Source organism: Bubalus bubalis, chromosome 20 (genome assembly GCF_019923935.1).
Source record: "Bubalus bubalis isolate 160015118507 breed Murrah chromosome 20, NDDB_SH_1, whole genome shotgun sequence".
NCBI lineage: Eukaryota > Metazoa > Chordata > Mammalia > Artiodactyla > Bovidae > Bubalus > Bubalus bubalis.
Window position 1 is genome coordinate 15,146,839 of NC_059176.1, and position 21,758 is coordinate 15,168,596.

The following is a 21,758-nucleotide window of genomic DNA, read 5'->3' on the forward strand; positions in this document are numbered from 1 at the left end:
TGTTCACTTGGCGTTTGTTCAGGCCCCCCGTGTTGTTACTGATCTGTGATGTATGTAAGTCCTGTTTCTCCAACTAGATTGTGAGCTCCTTAAGGGCACAGCCATGACGTATACCTCTTTGTATCCCCAGTGCCTTGCATACAGTAAGCACTCAATAAATATTTGCTGATGATCACCTGCTCTGATACTCTGCTTTTCCCCAAGGACGCTCATACCACCTAAGGACAGTCTCCCTGTCACAGTGGTTCTCGGTGGTTTCCAGTTCACAGAACCCGCTAGAGTGGCATCTATAGAGCTCACTCTCCTTTAAAAATGGCCCCAAATACCAGAACAAAAGAGTGTGACTGAGGAAGACCGATTAGCTCCCGTCAGAGATAAGGCATAACTATTCTATCAGAAAGTACTAGGAAAACAAAACCCTACTAGGGGTCCTTTTAATCATTTTGCCTTTTTTATACTTGAACTGGAATCAGCTTGTGCGCTTTCTAAGACTGGTGCCAACTGGAACCTGGGTTCTACTAATGTAAGTGCTCTGGGGCCTAGATTTTTTTTTAAAAAAGCGCCCAGATTCTCATGTGGAGCCAAGGTTGAGAATAACCTCCCTAAAGGAGATACATGATATATGTATGTACATAGGCACACACACACATACATAAGAGACAACACTACTCTAGCGGTCTGAAAACAAGTTCCAAACTGGTCCATCCTGATCCAAAAGATTGCTAAGAAAGTAAACTCGATGTGCTTTTCATTAGTCTTTCTATGGTGTCATAAAAGCTTTTTAAAAATTTCTTTAAATTCTTCTTGGTCTTGGGACTTCCCTGGCAGGCCAGTGGTTAGGACTTTGCACTTCCACCACAGCGGGTGCACAGGTTTGATCTCTGGTTGGGGAACTAAGAGCCTACATGCCACAAGAAACAAAAATCTTTCCTTCTGAGGGGTAAGCATATATTATCTATAGCTGCTCACCAGGTCCTATGGTATAATATTTCAGAAATTCAAAGACATTTTAAGTTCCTTTTTAGTATTCCCTCTTAGTTTTTGTCCATTGTAAACTGTTAAAAATGTTTAGACAGAGACCAAAAAGCTGCTGAATGATAGTTCCCCCTATCCTGGCAAGTCAAAGTGTCTAAGTGATCAGGCTAGAAGCAGCCAGCTCTACTTACAGGTTTCAACAAGATAAAGGATTGGGCCAGCAGATTGCTCAGGAAGTGGTCGTGAGCCAGTCGGATGCTTTCAAAGTCTCGGGTCGAATTGATTTGATGAAGCAGCTGTGAGAACTGAGACTCCAGCACATCTACCTTGAGACAGTTACACAAATCATTTTAGTACCCTGCTCAGTCTAAGGACTCAAGGACATTAAGGTGCCTGAGCGATGAAATAGAAATTCTTTGTCCCTACCAACCTCCAGTGTCTTGGCAGATCCCTCCTATCCCTCATTCCCTCCACTGATTGACTTGGTTAAGTCCTGTGGGATCCCAAAAGTTACAGCAAACTAGGTTCAACAGGCATGTACAGCATGACTGTTGAGTGGATGAAGAATGAGGAGTCAAGGTCCTTATTTCTACTTTCCTCTAAAATGCTCCCCAAGAAACAGCCCTAGTGATATAATCCATGGATTTTCAGACCCCAGTTTTTCACCAAGTGCAGGATTCTTCTTCAGTGACTCCTGCCAACCTGGGTTTTTTCCCTACCCCTTCGTTATCCCACAACGCAGACCTGGAGGTAGTACTGCAGGTTATCCACCAAGAATGCCATGCGGTTCCTGAGGCGCCACTTGACCGCGTCGCTCTGGTTGGACCTGAGGTGCTTGCGCTGCATCTGTAGGGCCCAGCAGTGCTGCAGCTCGGCTTGCACCCGGCGCACACTCAGCAAGTACTTGAAAACGACGTTGTACCTGGACAGGAACACCAGACCATTCAAGAGAAAACGTCACCACCCCGCACCCCGCACCTCCGCCCACGTTACAGACCCTAGGACTCTGTGCCGCCCACCTGTCCCCAAAAGGCAAGAAGGACATCAGAATGGCTAGAAATGTGATCAGGGAAACTGGTTTATTTCTATGATGGAAAATTGCACAGCTATCAAAATGAAAAAAACTTTAGCAGTACATTAGAAAATGACTCCAAGTGATATGATTGTGAATAAAAAAGGGAAACTGAAAAGACTACATATAGCCTGATATCTTTTTGGTAATGCTTAAAACAACTAAGTAGGAAAAAAGTGTACTTTGGGGGAACATATTTAGATGTTATAAAACTATAAACACGATAGAAAACATGGCGTTCAGGATAGTGGTCACTTAGGGCTGAGGGAGGCAAGGGAGCAGGGCTGAGACGGTCCACACAGGTAGACAGACATCAGGGTCGGTGTAGTAGATTTCCTTCCAGAAGTGGTTTTATGTTGTGTGTAAGAAGGAGGGGAGGAGGGCCGTGCATGGACCAATAAGAACGTGTTGGGAACCAAGGATTTTGGTTACTGTGATTCTCTCTCCCTGAAGACCAGGAGAGAAAGAAAATTAAGGGCTCCCTGGGGAGGGGGGAATAAATGAGGAGGGTAGGATTAACAGATGCTCACTACTGTATACAAAACAGACAACAAAGGTCCTGCTGTATAGTACAGGGAACTATTCAGTATCTTAAAAGCCTGTACTGGACAAGAATAGGAAAAATACGAATCACTGCTGTACACCTGGCACTAACACAACACTAGGCCAACTACACTTCAGTTAAAAAAGTCAAGGCTCCCCTCACTGAGCTCAAAGCAGCTGCCTGACGTTGAGTCCTGTGTTGAGAAGATGCATGGGAAGAGCAGCCAGTTCCTGGTGGAAATAGGCTTATTGACCTATTCTTACCAATTCTTAGGGAGGCTTGCGTAAGAACCTGATTCCATCTGGCTTTAAAACATTCTTCTTTCTAATGGAACAATGTACTGAAAATAGTACCTACACCTTGTTTGGATTCTGATTTGAACAAACCCAACCATAGAAAGACAAGTTTTAGGTAAGAAGGGAAACTTCAATATGGAACTATTGTTACTTTTACTGGGTGTGATAATGGCATTGTAGTTAAAAAATGTTCCTTTTTTGAATTGCATAGTGGTGGAGTGAAATGATGACTGGGATTTGCTTTAGAAGGCTCTGGCCAAAAAGAGGAGATGAACCAAACAGCATGACATGGCTGGTTACTGGAGATAGATGCTGTGTCCATGAGAGTTTGTTACAGTCCATACTTTTGTTTACATTCGGGAATTTTCATAATAAAATGTTTAAGAAAATACTTCTGAGCTTGATTTCTTCAAGGGTGTTAGGAGCCTATGAAGTGAGGAGAAAAGTGGACTGGGACCTACAGATGCTCTCAGGAGAGAGTCCGGGCAGCTCACTTGGGTGGGCTGTGGCTCTGTGTCTTCTCCCTGAACCAGCTCTGTCTTTGCAGTGTATGTCTATACTGTCTCGTACCCTAAGCTGCTCTGCCCCCAAAAGTTGAGGCTTGTGTACAGGGATGGGGAGGAGGAGGAGAGGCCACACACTGGCAGCCTGTAAATTGCCCCTTGTGTGCGTGCTCTTTGCGACCCTGTGGGCTGTTGCCTGCCAGGCTCCTCCATTTATGGGATTTCCCTGGCAGGAATACCGGAGTGGGTTGCCATTTCCTCATCCAGGGGATCTTCCCGACCCAGGATTGAACCCATGTCTCCTGCTTTGGCAGATGGATTCTTTTATCACTGCACCACCTGGGAAACCCAAATTGCTCCTTACTTTGCAATGTAAAAAAAAAGTTTTATTTTAAGGGTTTGACCCTCCCAGTCATTGCAGCATTCACTGCCGTCTCACAGGTACAGCCTCACTTACTAGTGTTGTCTCTGGCCCCTGAAGGCATCTGAGTTCACAGCCCCTGATTTACAGACTGTTAAATTGTCAGCTGGCGCTCTCGCTCCCACCAGTTCTACTCCTGATACTTTCTTCCGTGGAAGTAAGTTGGATAATCATTACCTGTGAGAAACTCAGAAATACTCACTTTTCCAGGACAGCAGGGGTGAAGAGAATGTGTAGTGGCCACTGCACTTTGTAGGAAAGACCCAGGGCCGCCCAGCCGGATGCCGGGGCTTCCCGCGGAGAAGTTTCCCGAGAAGGCCCTTCTCTTGCCTGAGCAGCATCTGTTAAGAACAAAGATGACTTTGCTCATCTAGAACCAGAGTTTCAACAAGGTGAGAGATGAGCGCTCGCTTGAGCCGGCAGTGTGAGAAGCAGAGAGGGGACACAAAAGGGCTTGTAGGGGGCAAGGAGACGCCCGGGCGGGGTTCTCGAAGGAGATCTTTCAGGGGTTCTTTTTTCAGCCGTAAAGAATGGCGGCTATAGACAGACCATTCCAGCAGCATGATGAAAACAAAACCATGGCCTGGCTGTCTCTTAGCATCTCTTGACTTCCCTTTTGTGTAAAATTAGGGCGCTGGATTAGGTGATTTCTGAGGTACAAAATTATATGGTTTCTGCAGAAGTGGATGGAAGCAGAAAAGACAATGACCAGTAGGAGCAGAGAAGGCGCGTGAAAGCAAGGCAGACCTTTGTGCTCCTTGCCGTGATACTCGATCGTCAGGTGCAGCAGAGGGAGCAGGTTGTCGTCGTCCAGGAGCACCTTGTGCGCCGACTGCTGGAAGGCCACGTTCACGTCTGCGAAGGAGGACACGGGCCGAGTGGAGGCCTGGCTCTGCCACACGTCCCAGCTCCTCTGGCTTTCCACCTCTCCCCCAGCCTGCCCAGCTCTAATAGCAGTTGCTTTTGCTGACTAGCAAGCGTTCCTTCTTCTCTTGCTAATAAGAGCATCCTGGTTTTCCCTGAGGAATCACCCCGGCCCAGAACAATCCATGTAGTTCCAGCGGGGGCCGGTGACCCAGGGGTGAGCTGTCTTGTTACATTATGCTGTTCAGGGATAGGAATATGACCCAAGCCAGGCCAATCCAGAGGTTCTCTTCAGATTCTGAAAGAGGGCAGCTCTTTTTTTTTTGAGATAAACGGAGTCAGTAAGATGTGAACTTGGTTACAGGCCATCTTGCTACCATACGGAGGAGGCCTGTTTCAGAAGAAAAGGCAGAGGCGAAAGACGGAATGATACCAAGCCCTGAAGGCGCCAGGTGAGCCTTGGAGCAAACTGCCTAGAGCCATCATACCTGTGGCTTTTTCAGTTATGAGAATCAATAAATTCTTTTTTCCTTTGCTTAAGTGAATTTGAATTGGAAGTGGATGGGATTTGAATTGAGTTTTCTGACACCTGCAACCTAGAAAGTCCTATGTAAGTACAGTGGACATCTGTGGTTTTATAGAGCTAGAAAAATGGTAACCCTGTTTTCTCTCCTACCTCTCCCACACCTTTTTTGACACTCAGCCTTACCCAACTCTCATGTAGTTCGAATGGGAATGGTTATCCTTCCTGTTAGTCAAGGGTGAACACTTAATTGAAGTAGACGTTTTCTTTGGCTGCACTGTGACCCATGTGGGATTTTAGTTCCCCGGGGATCAAACCAGTAAGCCCTGCAGTGGAAGCGTGGAATCTTAACCACTGGACCGCAGGGAAGTCCCCAAATAAACAGATCTTCATGGCTGACCTCTTTGATACAGGGACAAGTGTACAATCTAGTTGGACTAATCAAAACCCCTTCCCTGGAATCCTTTAACCTGCTACCAGAGAGACCAGGTTTGACTCCCCCAGCAGACGCTGTGAGCTATGTTCCTGGGAGCTGCTGGTGGCCATGTGGCCACAAGGGACTGGAAGGCAATCAAAGAACACAAGAGGCGCAGACAATCCTAGCAGTGAGAGAATCCTGGCAGTCCCTGGTTCTTAGGCCCAGCTACATCCCCATGGGCTTCCTCGTTGGCCCGGTGGTAAAGAATCTGCCTTTCAATGCAGGAGACACTGGTTTGAGCCCTGGGTCAGGAAGATCCCCTAGAAAAGGAAATGGCAACCCACTCCAGTATTCCTGCCTGGAAAAATCCCTTGGACAGAGGAACCTGGTGGGCTACAGTCCATGGGGTCACAAAAGAGACATGACTTAGTGATTAAAACAACAACAAATACCCTATCCCACTGGAGTTACAGATACAATAGCAAATAAATTCCCCCCTTCTACTGAGGTGGTTTTCCATCACTGACAACCTAAACAGTTCTAATACAACAAGGGGCAATAAGTCCCAATATGGGGACTTCCTGGGTGGTTCAGTGGTTAAGAATGCATTCCCAATGAAGGGACCAAGGGGTTCAATCAATCCTTGGTCAAGGAACTAAGTTTCAGCATGCTGCATGGCTCAGCCAAAACAAAACGTCCTAATATGTCCCTTAAGAGATAAATGGCTACAGGGACTTCCCCAGTGGCCCAGTGGTTAAGACTTTATCTTCCAATGCAGGGGATGCAGGTTTGATCCCCAGTAAGGGAGCTCAGATCCCACATGCCTCCAGGCTAAAAAACCAAAACAGAAGCAATATTGTCACAAATTCAATACAGACTTAAAGAAATATATGGCTATAATCTGATGAGATGAACTGAACAACTCGTTTGAAGGCTTGTACCGCCTCTTCCAGGAAGGGTCACGAGCTGAGGCTGTTCCCAGTGACAACAGTGTGAGCATACCTGAGCAGCCTTCTATCTTTGGAAACACTCTTAACTCAACAGGCTACTTTAAATGTGGACCAGGTCTAAATGGTTCAGCAGCAAGCTAAGCCATCCCCTACAGCCCTGGGACTTCAGTAAGCTGGTAATTCTCAGGCCCCAGGGTGATTACCATGTTCAGTTACTGCAGTGGGTGGTGTTTTCAACATGTGTTGAGCTGTATCAATGAAGGCCTGAAACAGTTCTCCACGTCCCAGAAGGTAAAAGTCTTTAATGATCTGCAGAAAGAATTTCAATTTTTAATTCAGTAAACCAGCAAGGCCAGGAGCTCTTCACTATCCTAAGAGATTTATGCATATAGTTTCAAGTTTCATCTGTTTCACTCCAGCTTACAAAAAGACATAGGGTTTTGGCATTTTAAAGGAGCACACTTGGTAATGGGTGACTGGCGTGTCTTTGATCTTATTTATTCAACAAAAACACAATTATGCCAGAAGAAAGTAAACAGCCGAAGCTTTGTGCTAGAGTAAATCTGTAGTGTTAGATGGAGTTTGCCCACCCATCTGGATGAGGACATAAAAAGCCACTCTAGAAGTCGGGATAGGCAACCAGTGCCCTCAGAAGAGGCTGGAGAATAAAGGCATTGACCACCAGCATCATTTTAAGAGTTAAAAGAAGAGCTAAGCTATTACCTTCAGCTGACCCAGTAAATCTGACTCTTCCACCATCAGCTTCCAGAGATGCTGTGAGAAGAACCAACAATACAGGGTCAAAGTTTCATTACGATGAAAACTCCTACAAAGAACGGTTTTGTGAAAATCCAGCAATGTATTGAAAAAAGTATACATACCATGACCACACTGGGTTAATCCCAGAAATAAAAGTTTAAAAGGTAAGAAAATATGAGATGGAAATACTCTGGAATTAGACAGTGGTGATGGTTGTACAACATTGTGAACATTAAAAAAAAAAGTGAACCTGCCTATTTTTAAATGGCTCAAATGTTTAACTTTGGTGTTTTTCAATCTCAAAAAAAAATTTAATATGAATATAACTTATTAAAGTTAATAACTTTAATAACTATATTAAAGATTAAAAAAGAAAAACCATGATTGCCTCAATAGATGCAGAAAAAGCATTTGATAAAACATCTGTTGATGGTTGGAAATCTTTTTATTCTGATAAAGGGTATATACCAAAATCCCACAGCAAACAACCTATTTCACAGCAAAACATTAGAAGAAATTCCTTTTAAAGTCATTCAACATTGTACTAAAGATTTGCCAATATGGAGAAAAAAAAAAATTGAAAAGGAAGAAACAAAACTTACTATTGTCAGATAATATCACTACCTGCACAGAAAGTTCCAAGAGAACTGACATAAACTATTAGAACTAGTAAGAGAATTTGGCAAGCTTGATGATGAATATAAAAAATCCACTACATAGCCATTACCGCATCAAAGGATCCTGACTAGGATTTGCCCAGTGAAGTGATCGGTGTTGATTCAGTGTGCCTGGAATCCCTACCTGGGTGTTCCTACTCTCTGCCCTCTCTCATTGGAACTGACACAGACTAGGCCCTTCTCCAATACACAATGCTAGACAAAACAGCTGACCTGCCCAGGAGAATGTATGCACACAGGTCAAAATAATTAGACATGGGAGGTGTAAAAGAGGTATAACAGACTAGATATACATGGGCTTGCCAGGTGGCTCAGCTGTAGAATTTGCCTGCTAATGCAGAAGATGTGGGTTCAATCCCTGGGTCAGGAGATCCCCTGAACAAAGAAATGGCAACCCACTCCAATATTCTTGCCTGGAGAATCCCATGGACAGAGGAGACTGGTGGGCTACAGTTCAGAGGGTTACAAAGAGTTGGACAAGACTGAGCGACCAAACAGCAACAGCAGATAACACTGGAGAAGTTTTAGAACTGCCTGAGGGGATAGTATAGTTAGCCACCCAGATCTCCCCAGTAAGACTGAGACATTCCATACGCCAGCTGTTCAGAGTACTGTTACTGGCGCTTTTGGCTAAAGGGAGCTACCATGCCCATGGTTCCCTCCTGAGGAACCAATTTCTGATAGATGCAGAGGTACAATAGCCTAGCCCTCTAACCTCAATTTGGGACATCCTGGAAGGGCCATTCTAGCTTCAGAACTCTCCAAAAGATTGGCCAAGGCTTCTGTTGCAACTGCGTCACAGTTTATTTGCTCTGGAGGTCACTAGGAACCCTCCTCTTGCTTTTCCCCCAAATTTAAACTACTCTTTATAAATATGTTTAAGAGGCAAGGATAACAGGAATATAAACAAAAATAAATCATAAAAAGAACCAAGATGTTGGATCAACTGAATATCCATATACAAAAAATTAAAACTTGATCTATACCTTGTACCACATACAAAAATTAATTAGAAATGATTATGAACCTAATTGAAACTAAAAACTATAAGTTTTCTAAAAGAAAATAGAAAAATTTTGTAACACTGGGTTATGCAAAGGTTTGTCAGTCACAACACCAGAACCATGAACCACAAAATAAATAGAAATTGATAAACTAGACTTAACCAAAATCAACACCTTTTGCTCTTTGAAAGCCTCTTAAGAGAATGAAAAGACACGACCCAGATAATCACGATGGTGTGATCACTCATCTAGAGCCAGACATCCTGGAATGTGAAGTCAAGTGGGCCTTAGAAAGCATCACTACGAACAAAGCTAGTGGAAGTGATGGAATTCCAGTGGAGCTATTTCAAATCCTCAAAGATGATGCTGTGAAAGTGCTGCACTCAATATGCCAGCAAATTTGGAAAACTCAGCAGTGGCCACAGGACTGGAAAAGGTAAGTTTTCATTGCAATACCAAAGAAAGGCAATGCCAAAGAATGCTCAAACTACTGCACAATTGCACTCATCTCACATGTTAGTAAAGTAATGCTCAAAATTCTCCAAGCCAGGCTTCAGCAATATGTGAACTGTGAACTTCCTGATGTTCAAGCTGGTTTTAGAAAAGGCAGAGGAACCAGAGATCAAATTGCCAACATCCTCTGGATCATGGAAAAAGCAAGAGAGTTCTAGAAAAGCATCTATTTCTGCTTTATTGACTATGCCAAAGCCTTTGACTGTGTGGATCACAACAAACTGTGGAAAATTCTGACAGAGATGGGAATACCAGACCACCTGACCTACCTCTTGAGAAACCTGTATGCAGGTCAGGAAGCAAGAGTTAGAACTGGACATGGAACAACAGACTGGTTCCAAATAGGAAAAGGAGTACGTCAAGGCTGTATATTGTCACCCTGCTTATTTAACTTATATGCAGAGTACATCATGAGAAATGCTGGGCTGGATGAAGCATAAGCTGGAATCAAGACAGCCGGGAGAAATATCAATAATCTCAGATATGCAGATGACACCAACCTTATGACAGAAAGCGAAGAACAACTAAGGAGCCTCTTGATGAAAGTGAAAGAGGAGAGTGAAAAAGCTGGCTTAAAACTCAACATTCATAAACCTAAGATCATGGCATCCGGTCCCATCACTTCATGGCAAATAGATGGGGAAACAATGGAAACAATGAGAGACTTTATTTTGGGGGGCTCCAAAATCACTGCAGATGGTGACTGCAGCCATGAAATTAAAAGATGCTTGCTGCTTGGAAGAAAAGTTATGACCAACCTAGACAGCATATTAAAAAGCAGAGACATTACTCTGCCAACAAAGGTCCGTCTAGTTAAAGCTATGGTTTTTCCAGTAGTTATGCATGGATGTGAGAGCTGGACTATAAAGAAAGCTGAGCACCAAAGAATTGGTGCTTTTGAACTGTGGTGTTGGAGAAAACTCTTGAGAGTCTCTTGTAATGCAAGGAGATCCAACCAGTCCATCCTAAAGGAAACCAGTCCTGAATATTCATTGGAAGGACTGATGTTGAAGCTGAAACTCCAAAACTTTGGCCACCTGATGTGAAGAACTGACTCATTGGAAAAGACACTGATGCTGGGAAAGATTGAAGGCGGGAGGAGAAGGGGATGGCAGAGGATGAGATGGTTGCATGGCATCACCAAGTCTATGGACATGCATTTGAGTAAACTCCAGGAGTTGGCAATGGACTGGGAGGCCTGGTGTGCTGCAGTCCATGGGGTTGCAAAGAGTTGGACACAAATGAGCAACTGAATGGAACTGAACTGTTACTCACTTAATACCATTGTATCATGATTGGCAAGAGAAAAATAACAGAACTCTATATCACCAAAACTAGGATCTAATAGAAAAACCTAAAATAACTTTCGAAAATCCAGATGCATATCAGAATTATCTTGGAATTTTTTGAAAAACACAAATGATCAGGTATTGTTAATTTTTCTCCAGAGGTCCAGACAGATTTCTAATGAGCAGTCATATTTAAAAACAAGTGATGATCTTTTATCTAGTTCGTTTCACTTTTTCTATTTCATACTCAGTGCTCCCATTTCATTCAGTTTATGTACTTCAATTTCTCCATCTCTTTTTTTTTGATGTTCTTTCTCAAGTCTTCATCAAGTATAGTAGAAAAGCTTTTGTGTACATACATAAAAATATGTATAATATATATTTTAGAAAACTTATGAATTTTTGCCTAACTAAAGAAATTATGACATTTTGATACTACTTGACTTAGTATGAATAGAATGCCAGATTTCTAATTAAAAAACAGATATGCAACAAGCAAAAAAGGTTCACTGTATAGCACTGGGACTACAGTCAGTATCCAGTTACCTATGGTAGAAAAGAATTTCCCAAATACTCCATGAATACATGGGTATCTGTGTGACTGAACCACCCTGCTGTGCACCTGAAACACTGTCGCCTCTACCTCAGTAAAATACATGCATTAAAAATAAGAGGCCCACGCGTGCCAAACCTACCGCTGGTGTCACACTCAAAGGGAGAAAGTAACAAGACAGCGATGTCCACTCTGACCACTTTTATTTAACATAGTTTTGGAAGTCCTAGCTACAGCAATCAGAGAAGAAAAAAAAGTAAAGGGAATCCAAATTAGAAAAGAAGTAAACTGCCACTGTTTGCAGGTGACATTATACTCTACACTGAAGATCCTAAAGATGTTACCAGAAAACTACTAGAGCTCATAAATGAATTTGGTAAAGTTGCAGGTAACAAAATCAATACACTGAAGTCAGTTGCATTTCTATACACTAACAACGAAAGATCAAAAAAAAATTCAAGAAGCAATTCCACTTATCATTGCATCAAAAAAGAATAAAATACATAGGAACAAACTTACCTAAGGAGACAAAAGACATGTATTCCTCTTTTGCTATAAGATGCTGATAAAAGAAATCAAAGAGGACATAAACAGATGGAAAGATATACCATGTTTGTGAATCGGAAGAATCGATATTGTCAAAATGACCATACTACCCAAGATAATCTACAGATTCAATGCAATCCCTATCAAATTACCAATGGTATTTTTCACAGAACTAGAACAAAAAATTCTCAAAATTGATATGGAGACACAAAATAGCCAAATATACCCCGAACAACCAAAACAATTTTGAAAATGAAAGCCAGAGCTGTAGGAATCAGGCTCCTTGACTTCACACTACACTACAAAGCTCCAGTCATCAAAACAGGACGGTAGCGGCACAACAACAGAAATACAGATCAATGGAGCAGATAGAAAACCCGAAATAAGCCCATGCACCTATAGTCAGTAATCTGTGACAACGGACGCAAGACCACACAATGCTGGAAAGACAGTCTCTTCAGCAAATGGTGCTAGGAAAAATGGACAGCCACGTGTTTAAAAAAAAAAAAAAGAAGTTAGACCATTCCTTAATTCCATACATAAAAATAAGCTCAAAATGAATTAAAGACCTAAATGTTAGACTGGACACTATCAAACTCTTACAAGAAAACATATGCAGAACACTCTCTGACATAAGTCACAGCAACATCTTTTTTAATCTATCTCCCAGAATAGTGGAAATAAAAGCAAAAAGAAACAAATGGGACCTACTTAAACTCAAAAAGCATTTGCACAGCAAAGGAAACAAAAAACAACCCACAGATTGGGAGAAATATTTTTCAAATGATGTGACTGATAAGGGATTAGTCTCCAACATTTCCAAACAGCTTATGACACTTAATAGAATAAAAACAACCCACTCAAAAAATGGGCAGAAGACCGCAAGAGATACTTCTGCAGAGAGGACACAAAGATGGTCAACATGCCCAGCACCACCAGCTATTAGAGACACGCAAACCAAAACTATAATTAGATATGACCTCACACCAGTCAGGATGGCAATCATCAAAAAATCCACAAACAATGAACGCTGGAGAGGGTGTGGAGAGATGGGAACCCTCCTGCCCTGTTGGCGGGAATGTAAGCTGGTACAGCCACTATGGAGAACAGTATGGAGGTTCCTTAAAACACTAAAAATAGAGTTGCCATATGACTGTGCAATCCCACTCCTGGGCATATATCCCGAGAAAAGCATGGCCCCAAAATACACACACCCCAGTGTTCACTGCGGCACTGTTTACAACAGACAAGACGTGGGAGCAACCTACATGTCTGTCGACAGGAATAGATAAAGAAGACGTGGCACATAAACACAAGGGAATATTACTCAGCCATTAAAAATGATGAGATACGGCCATCTGAAGCAACATGGATGGACCTAGAGTGTGTCATACTGAGTGAAGTTAAGTCAGAGGAGGAGAAATATCATATGATATCCATTATATGTGGAATCTAAAGAGAAATGATACAACTGAACTTACTTACAAAACACCCTCTTTCAAACAAAACACCCTCTTCCAACAACACAAGAGAAGACTCTACACATGGACATCACCAGATGGTCAATACAGAAATCAGATTGATTATATTCTTTGCAGCCAAAGATGGAGAAGCTCTATTCAGTCAGCAAAAACAAGACCAGGACCTGACTGTGGCTCAGACCATGAACTCCTTATTGCCAAATTCAGACTTAAATTGAAGAAAGTAGGGAAAACCACTAGACCATTCAGGTATGACCTAAATCAAATCCCTTACGATTATACAGTAGAAGTGACAAATAGATTCAAGGGATTAGATTTGACAGAGTGCCTGAAGAACCAAGGACAGAGGTTTGTGACATTGTACAGGAGGCAGTGATCAAGACCATCCCCAAGAAAAAGAAATGCAAAAAGAAAAATGGTTGTCTGAGGAGGCCTTACAAATAGCTGAGAAAAGAAGAGAAGCTAAAGGCAAAGGAGAAAAGGAAAGATATACCCATTTGAATGCAGAGTTCCAAAGAACAGCAAGGAGAGATAAGAAAGCCTTCCTCAGTGATCAATGCAAAGAACAGAGGAAAACAATAAAATGGGAAAGACTAGAGATTTCTTCAAGAAAATCAGAGATACCAAGGGAACATTTCATGCAAAGATGGGCACAATAAAGGACAGAAATGGTATGGACCTAACAGAAGAAGAAGATATTAAGAAGAGGTGGCAAGAATACACAGAAGAACTGTACAAAAAAGATCTTCACAACCCAGATAACCATGATGGTGTGATCACTCACCTAGAGCCAGACATCCTGGAATGTGAAGTCAAGTGGGCCTTAGAAAGCATCACTACGAACAAAGCTAGTGAAGGTGATGAATGCCAGTTGAGCCATTTCAAATCCTAAAAGATGCTGCTGTGAAAGTACTGCACTCAATATGCCAGCAAATTTGGAAGACTCAGCAGTGGCTACAGGACTGGAAAAGGTCAGTTTTCCTTCCAATCCCAAAGAAAGGCAATGCCAGAGAATGCTCAAACTACCGCACAATTGCACTCATCTCACATGCTAGTAAAGTAATGCTCAAAACTCTCCAAGCCAGGCTTCAACAGTATGTGAACAGTGAACTTCCAGATGTTTAAGCTGGATTTCGAAAGGCAGAGGAACCAGAGATCAAATTGCCAACATCCACTGGATCATCGAAAAAGCAAGAGCGTTCCAGAAAAATATCTGCTTTATTGACTGTGCCAAAGCCTTTGACTGTGTGGATCACAACAAACTGTGGAAAATTCTTCAAGAGATGGGAATACCAGACCACCTGACCTGCCTCCTGACAAATCTGTATGCAGGTCAAGAAGCAACAGTTAGAACTGGACATGGAACAACAGACTGGTTCCAAATTGGGAAAGGAGTATGTCAAGGCTGTATATTGTCACCGTGCTTATTTAATTTATATGCAGAGTACATCATGAGAAATGCTGGGCTGGATGAAGCATAAGCTAGAATCAAGATTGCTGGGAGAAAAATCAATAACCTCAGATATACAGATGACACCACCCTTAAGACAGAAAGCAAAGAAGAACTAAGGAGCCTCTTGATGAAAGTGAAAGAGGAGAGTGAAAAAGCTGGCTTAAAACTCAACATTCAGAAAACTAAGATCATGGCATGTAGTCCCATCACTTTATGGCAAATAGATGGGGAAACAATTGAAACAATGAGAGACTTTATTTTGGGGGGCCCCAAAATCACTGCAGATGGTGACTGCAGCCATGAAATTAAAAGACGCTTGCTGCTTGGAAGAAAAGCTATGACCAACCTAGACAGCCTATTAAAAAGCAGAGACATTACTCTGCCAACAAAGGTCCATCTAGTCAAAGCTATGGTTTTTCCAGTAGTCATGTATGGATGTGAGAGTTGGACTATAAAGAAAGCTGAGCACCAAAGAATTGATGCTTTTGAACTGTGGTGTTGGAGAAGACTCTTGAGAGTTCCTTGTACTGCAAGGAGATCCAACCAGTCCATCCTAAAAGAAACCAGTCCTGAATATTCATTGGAAGGACTGATGTTGAAGCTGAAACTCCAGAACTTTGGCCACTTGATGCGAAGAACTGACTCATTGGAAAAGACCCTGATGCTGGGAAAGACTGAAGGCAGGAGGAGAAGGGGACAACAGAGGATGAGATGGCTGGATGGCATCACTGACTCAATGGACATGAGTTTGGGTAAACTCCGGGCGTTGGTGATAGACACAGGGGCCTGGCGTGCTGCAGTCCATGGGGTTGCAAAGAATCAGACACGACTGAGTGACTGAACTGAATAAGGTGTATAGAAAAAGAAGCCCTACTGCACTGTCGATGGGAATGTAAATTGGTACAGCCACTATGGTGAACACTATGGAGATTCCTTTAAAAACTAGGAATAAAGCTGCCACATGATCCAGCAATCCTACTACTGGGCATATACCCTGAGAAAACCATGATTCTAAATGACACATTTATCCCAATGTTATAGAAGCACTATTTACGAATGAATAAAGAAGATATAGTACATATATACAATGGAATATTACTCAGCCATAGAAAGAATGAATGAGTCAGCTGTATTGAAGTGGATGAACCTAGAGCCTGTTATACAGATTGAAGTGAGTCAGAAAGAGAAAAATATATATTAATGCATATATATGGAATCTAGAAAAGCAGCACTGATGAACCTATTTTTAGAGAAGAAATGGAGATCCAGACAGAGAGCATGGACTTGGGGACACGGTGGGGAACGGAGAGGTAGGACGAAGTGAGAAAGGAGCACCGACGTGTACACAGCACCACGTGTAAAACAGAGAGCTAGAGGGAAGCTGCTGTGTGACACAGGGAGCCCAGCCTGGCACTCTGCGATTACCTAGAGGGGCAGGAGGGGAGGCAGAGAGAGCGGCTCAAGAGGGAAGGGATATATACAATTATGGCTGATTCTTGCTGTTATAGGACAGAAACTCACACAACACTATAGGGCAATTATCTTCCAATTAAAAATTTTTTTAAATGCTGGAGTGCAAAAAAAAAAAAAAGAATGGAAAAATATTACTTGTCCTGCCTTCCTATGATAGATTATCCTAAGGCCGTAAGGCACTAAATTTAGTCAGAATCAGTGGGTCCCCTGGAGTCATTGCCAACTACACAATGGAGTCAAAAGGCTGTCTATCTGAAATGCAAACCAAGATCTTCCTTTATTACTAAGTAACTGACTAGCTACCAATCAAACTCCTGTCAGGTGGGAAAAGGCTAAGGCAGTCCCGCCTCTATTGTTAAAACAATGCTTTTATTTTCTACTTCCTGCTCTTCAACTCTCTCAAACACTTCCCTGCAAGTTAAGTTCTAATCACACCAAGAGGAAATAAATCAAGTACTCAATTTCTAGGAAACCAGTCTATTTTCTTCTACTACAAGGGACCTCCCTGATGGCCCAATGGTTAAGAATCTGCCTGCCAGTGCAGGGAACGAAGATGCCACAGGCCTCAGGGCAACTAAGCCCCTGAGTAGCTGTGTGCCCCTAAGTAGCCACAACTACTGAAGCCCAGGAGCCCCAGAGCCTGGGCTCCACAAGAAAGTACTCCCTGCTCACCACAGCTAGAGAAAGCCCGAGTGCAGCAACAAAGAATTCATGCACCACAATGACGACCGAGTGCAGTCAATTAAATAAGTAAAATAAACTATATCTATATTGAGAAAGACCAACCTCGGCCACAGTACTGCGAATACGATCCACCACCTGCTCAAAGTCCACCAGGCTGAAGAGGGGCTGCTGCTTGAGACGATGCAACTCTGCTGCAAAAGTGTCCTCCTGGTTCTTCAGAATGGATCCTGTAGGACAGGAAAGCACTCACGGTCAGCAGGAGTCAGGAAACCACCACAGGCGGGGGGCTCTCTGCCTGGGGCTGCCGGGAACAACATGAAGGTCCCTAGCCACCCACTCATGTCCCATGTCCCTAGGACATGAAGGTCCCTAGCCACCCACTCTGCCCGGGCTGACTTTGGGTCCACATGATGTCAGACATGCCTCTGAGGATTGGGGGAACCCCGGCAAGGACATTCCTACCTTTCCTGGTCAGGTTTACATTTTGATTTTCGAACATCTGGACAGATTCTCCCACAAAGAGGATTTTTTCAGCAACCCTCACTGGAATGTAGGACGGCAGAATCTCCACTCGCAGAGAAAACTGTTTGAGAGATGGCGCCAGCATGTTCTCCTCCTCTATCAGGCGCTGGGCAAGGAAAAAACCCACATCAGAGATAACGTATGAAGTGAAAAAGGGGAAACAAGGGAATATCTGGCAGCTCTCCCAACCCACGATTTACAGTTTCTGGAAGCAGGGACTTTAAATCTGAACTTGCATAATTATTAAATTACCAGTGCTAGAGAAAGACATTCCATTTTTAGACAGAAAGCACGGTGGAAATAACAGTGGTTCTATTAACATTAGGATTTTCATTCTCACTCTGCTTTGACTACTGTGTAAAAACTTGTGCAGTGGGTCTGGAACTCAGTCTTCTTGTCTGTACCGTGGAATAACTGCTCTGTTTGTTTCCAGGTCTGCATGTCTATGATTTACTACCTTGCGCATGTCTGCTCTGCCCAGCTCTTTACAGAGGCCTGAGTCATACAGCCATGTGGTTCTCATAACCTGGCTCCTGGGCCAGCACCATTGGCCTCACGTGGGAGCTTGTTAGCAATGCAAAATTTCAGGCCCGTCCCCAGAGCTACAGAAAACCTGGGGGATGAGGCCCAGCAGTCCATGTTTTAATAAGCTCTCCAGGCAATTCTGGGCACTCTACAGTCTGAGTAACACTAATCTAGCCCATGAAGCCCCAGATTCTTGCTGTCTAGCCAGCCAGGTCCCTGACTTGCTGCTAATTTGACCCTTATCCAGGGTATGGATAAGGAACCCCAAACTCCATTCTCCTGACTTTGATCTCTGCTGTCCGCCATTTCAATTTTGGGCTTGGGTGCTGGTGTGCCTCAGGGCACCACCCAAGACCCTTTTTTCCTCTCGCTCTCCACACTCTTCCTAAACAATCACATCTTCTGAGGCTGAACTGATCATAACAGGTATTTTTAATCTTTCTGCATCACAGGACTCTCTGCAAGTATAAAAGTGATGGACCTTCCAGAAGAATATGGAAACATACACTTCACAGAACCTCTGAAGCCACCCATGGACCTCAGTTTAAAAACTTTCATATGCTGATAACTCCTAAAACTTTATCTTTAAGCCAGACTGCTCTCATCAGCTTCAGGCTCAGCCCACTGGTCATTTCCTACAAGCATCTCAGTGTGTCCAGAGTTAGACACATCTTCTCCCCCCGCCCTCTCCTACCAGCAGCCCACATTCCTTATCATCACCACTCGCCTATCACTAAAGGCAGAGACTTGGGCATCATCCCTGATGCTTCCCTCTGGGCCCCTGGCCAATCAATCACCACGGCCTGCCTGTTCCACCTCCTAAATATCGCTGAAGCCTCTTTCTTCTTCACCATATTTACTGTTCCCATCCTTGGTGCAGGCCACCACTATTTTTCAGCTAATGTGAAAATTTCAGCCCAACAGGCTTCACCGATGGCTCAAACAGTAAAGAATCTGCTTGCAATGCGGGAGACGCTGGAGAGCTGAGTTTGATCCCTGGGTCAGGCAGCTCCCCTGGAGGAGGAAATGGCAACTCACTCCAGTATTCTTGCCTGGAGAATCCCATGGACAGAAGCCTTGCAGGCTACAGTCCATGGGGTCACAAAGAGTAGGACATGACTGAAGCAACTGAGCACATGTAATGTCCCAAACATTCTCCTAACTGTTGTACTTGCTGCTAATCTTAATTTTTTAAAAAACGTTTTCCCGCAGTTTCCAGAGTGATCTATCATAAAGTCTAATATAACATACAGAGGTGTGTTAACCCGTTGCCTAAAATTCTTCATGGTTCCCAGCTCTTTTCAGGCTCAAGTCCAAATTCCTTCCCATTATTTACAAGGGCTTTCATGATCTTACCTCCGCTCATCTCAAAAGCTTCACTGACTGCCACTTCCCACATCCCCTCCAACTGTCCCTTACACTCTATATTTCAGTCTTTATTTACTTGACCATCTCAACTGAATTACTAATGGTTCTCCCAAATGATCCATGTCCTTCATGGCCTCTGTACTGTACACAGTCCTTCCCTCTGCCTGGAATTTTTTTTTTTTTTGGCCGTGTGGCATATGGGATCTAAGCTCCGACTAGGGATCAAACCTCAGCCCCCTGCATTGGAAGCTCAGTCTTAACAATTGAACCACCAGAGACGTCGTTCTCCCAAACTCTTTGCACTTAAGACATATATTCCACTCTAGTCCATGTTCCCAGAATACCCACACTCACTGGTCCAGAGCACTTAGTATATTGTAATATGTCTTCCACTAACTGTAAGCTCTTTAAGGACAGGGACTACTACATTTTATTTGTTTATGTGGTTGTGGCACCTGGAACAGTTGTGCCTGGCATATAACAGGCATTCAATAAAATGTAACAGGATAAATGAATGGATAAGAACAGCACAGGACTTTGGGGAGCCAAATCAAAACTAACCTGCAGTGTAAAAGCTCTGGGTACCAACAAGACGACCTAAAGGGACAAGACTTCTTATTACTCTCCTCAATGCAAATACCAGGAAAAGGGGAAACAAAAGGGATCTTACAAGTGTATTTTCTACCTTAGAGTCTCACACTGTTAGGCATTAAGTTTGAGTATTAAACTAAGCCAACTGTCTACGTCTACAGAATTTATGGAACGTGCCCAGGCCATGTTGAGCTGGGGGCAAGTCACCGGGAGGTCATCTAGCTGTCGACTTGTCCAGCTCCTGGCAGGAGCAGGCTAGGCTTCTTGCTGGGCTCTCACCAAGTCCTGGAGTTCTCTCAGTTGTTTTCCTGTCAGTCCCCCAATGCCCAGATCCTCCTCATCCTCTTCTGGCTGGGTGCTGACATTCCCGGAAGATGGACCCTGTTTGATAAAGAACTCTTCGTGCTGATCCAAGAGGAGTCCATGTAACATCCAGGCTGAGAGCTGCTTATACATGACCCCGTGACACACGGCCAGGATCCTGAGTGGAGAGGACAGCAAGAGCCTTAGAAGTTCACTCAGGACAAAAGCACAGAGGGCGTGCTTTAAACTGGATAAACAGAGGCCTGAGAGTTTGGTCAGTCAGAAAGGAAAGGACCAATTAAGGTAAAAATAATTGTGCTATTTTAACTTCAATCTCTGCAGATGAACTAAGTGGTTAAACTTCCAAACCTGTAGCCTGTATACTGAAGTCTGAAATGCTCAGTAAAGGTTCTGATCATCTTTTAGAAGAGGCACATTTCTTCCCTCCTTTTGAGTAAAATAAGTTTCAAAATGGATGATTCCTGTTAAAATTAAATGGACTTATAGGAGTCTCTTTTTGGCTAACACAGTATTAAGTAAGTTTTTACTTTTGTTGGACTCACATAAGGAGAGTAGGTCCAGTATGTGAGAGGCAGATATACCTGAGAAAGTATTATCCAACAAAATGCAGAATGGTTGTTGGAGAATGGGATAGTTACACAGCCTCAAAGGATCACACCTCAGAAAACATATCAGTGACAAAGTGGAAAATGTTCCTCTAAAACAGATCTGGTGGAAAACACCTAACCCTAGTGATGAAGCTTTACACCAGTAATGGGGCAAACTTGCTCTGTGTGCACTCTGATATGCTCTAACAGGGAATAATATGACCTAGGTAGTATCCTTGCCAAAAATGTTCAATCTGAATCTACTCATGAGGAAATAATCAGAAAAATCCAGACTGTGGAATATTCTACAGGAAGCTTTTGATCATATTTCACATTTATTTAATAGTTGCAATCATAAAATACATATAAGTTTGTATCCTTTTTTCAGTTAGTATTATAAAAATATTTTTACGTGTTGTTTCAGAATTTGTAATTTTAATTGGTTTATAGTCTATCAAGTGAATATATTTTTATTCAGCATTCTATTACTGGTGATTTTCTCATTTCTTAATATAGCAGACAATATTGCAATGAATAATGATTGTGTATATGGTTATTTTCTTCTTTTGGATAATTTTGTTAGAGTAAAATTCTTAAGAGGATTATAAAGCTACTCAAAATACACATTTAGACACAGCTAAGCATAATCTGGAATATTTCATGGAAATTCTCCAAGGATAATGAGATCCAAAAATGAAGGATTGCCTCAAGATCATCTAGGTAGCTAGGTCCTAGCCTGGATGCTCAACACCTTAGAATCCCTTTCTGTGGTTTCTGAGTCACTGTAAGGCTGACACGGGCTCCTGTACTCATGGGACAACTGTCCCCAGAGGGAAGCCCGAG

General features: G+C 43.0%; 1 protein-coding gene across 2 annotated transcripts in view; it reads right to left on the bottom strand.

The window, feature by feature from the left end:
• The window catches only part of TUBGCP4 (tubulin gamma complex associated protein 4), a 38,227-nt gene that overhangs the window by 2,775 nt on the left and 13,694 nt on the right, over window positions 1-21,758 (bottom strand). The window contains exons 7-15 of one of the 2 annotated variants that reach the window (XM_006072760.4): window positions 20,284-20,485; window positions 17,461-17,626; window positions 17,101-17,225; window positions 7,290-7,340; window positions 6,770-6,875; window positions 4,559-4,666; window positions 4,014-4,152; window positions 1,720-1,897; window positions 1,167-1,301 (exon numbers count right to left, since the gene is read on the bottom strand). In XM_006072760.4, the coding sequence (XP_006072822.1) occupies window positions 1,167-1,301; window positions 1,720-1,897; window positions 4,014-4,152; window positions 4,559-4,666; window positions 6,770-6,875; window positions 7,290-7,340; window positions 17,101-17,225; window positions 17,461-17,626; window positions 20,284-20,485 (1,210 nt within the window). The remainder of the gene's footprint in view (window positions 1-1,166; window positions 1,302-1,719; window positions 1,898-4,013; window positions 4,153-4,558; window positions 4,667-6,769; window positions 6,876-7,289; window positions 7,341-17,100; window positions 17,226-17,460; window positions 17,627-20,283; window positions 20,486-21,758) is intronic. The other variant, XM_025271326.3, reaches the window with a different exon arrangement.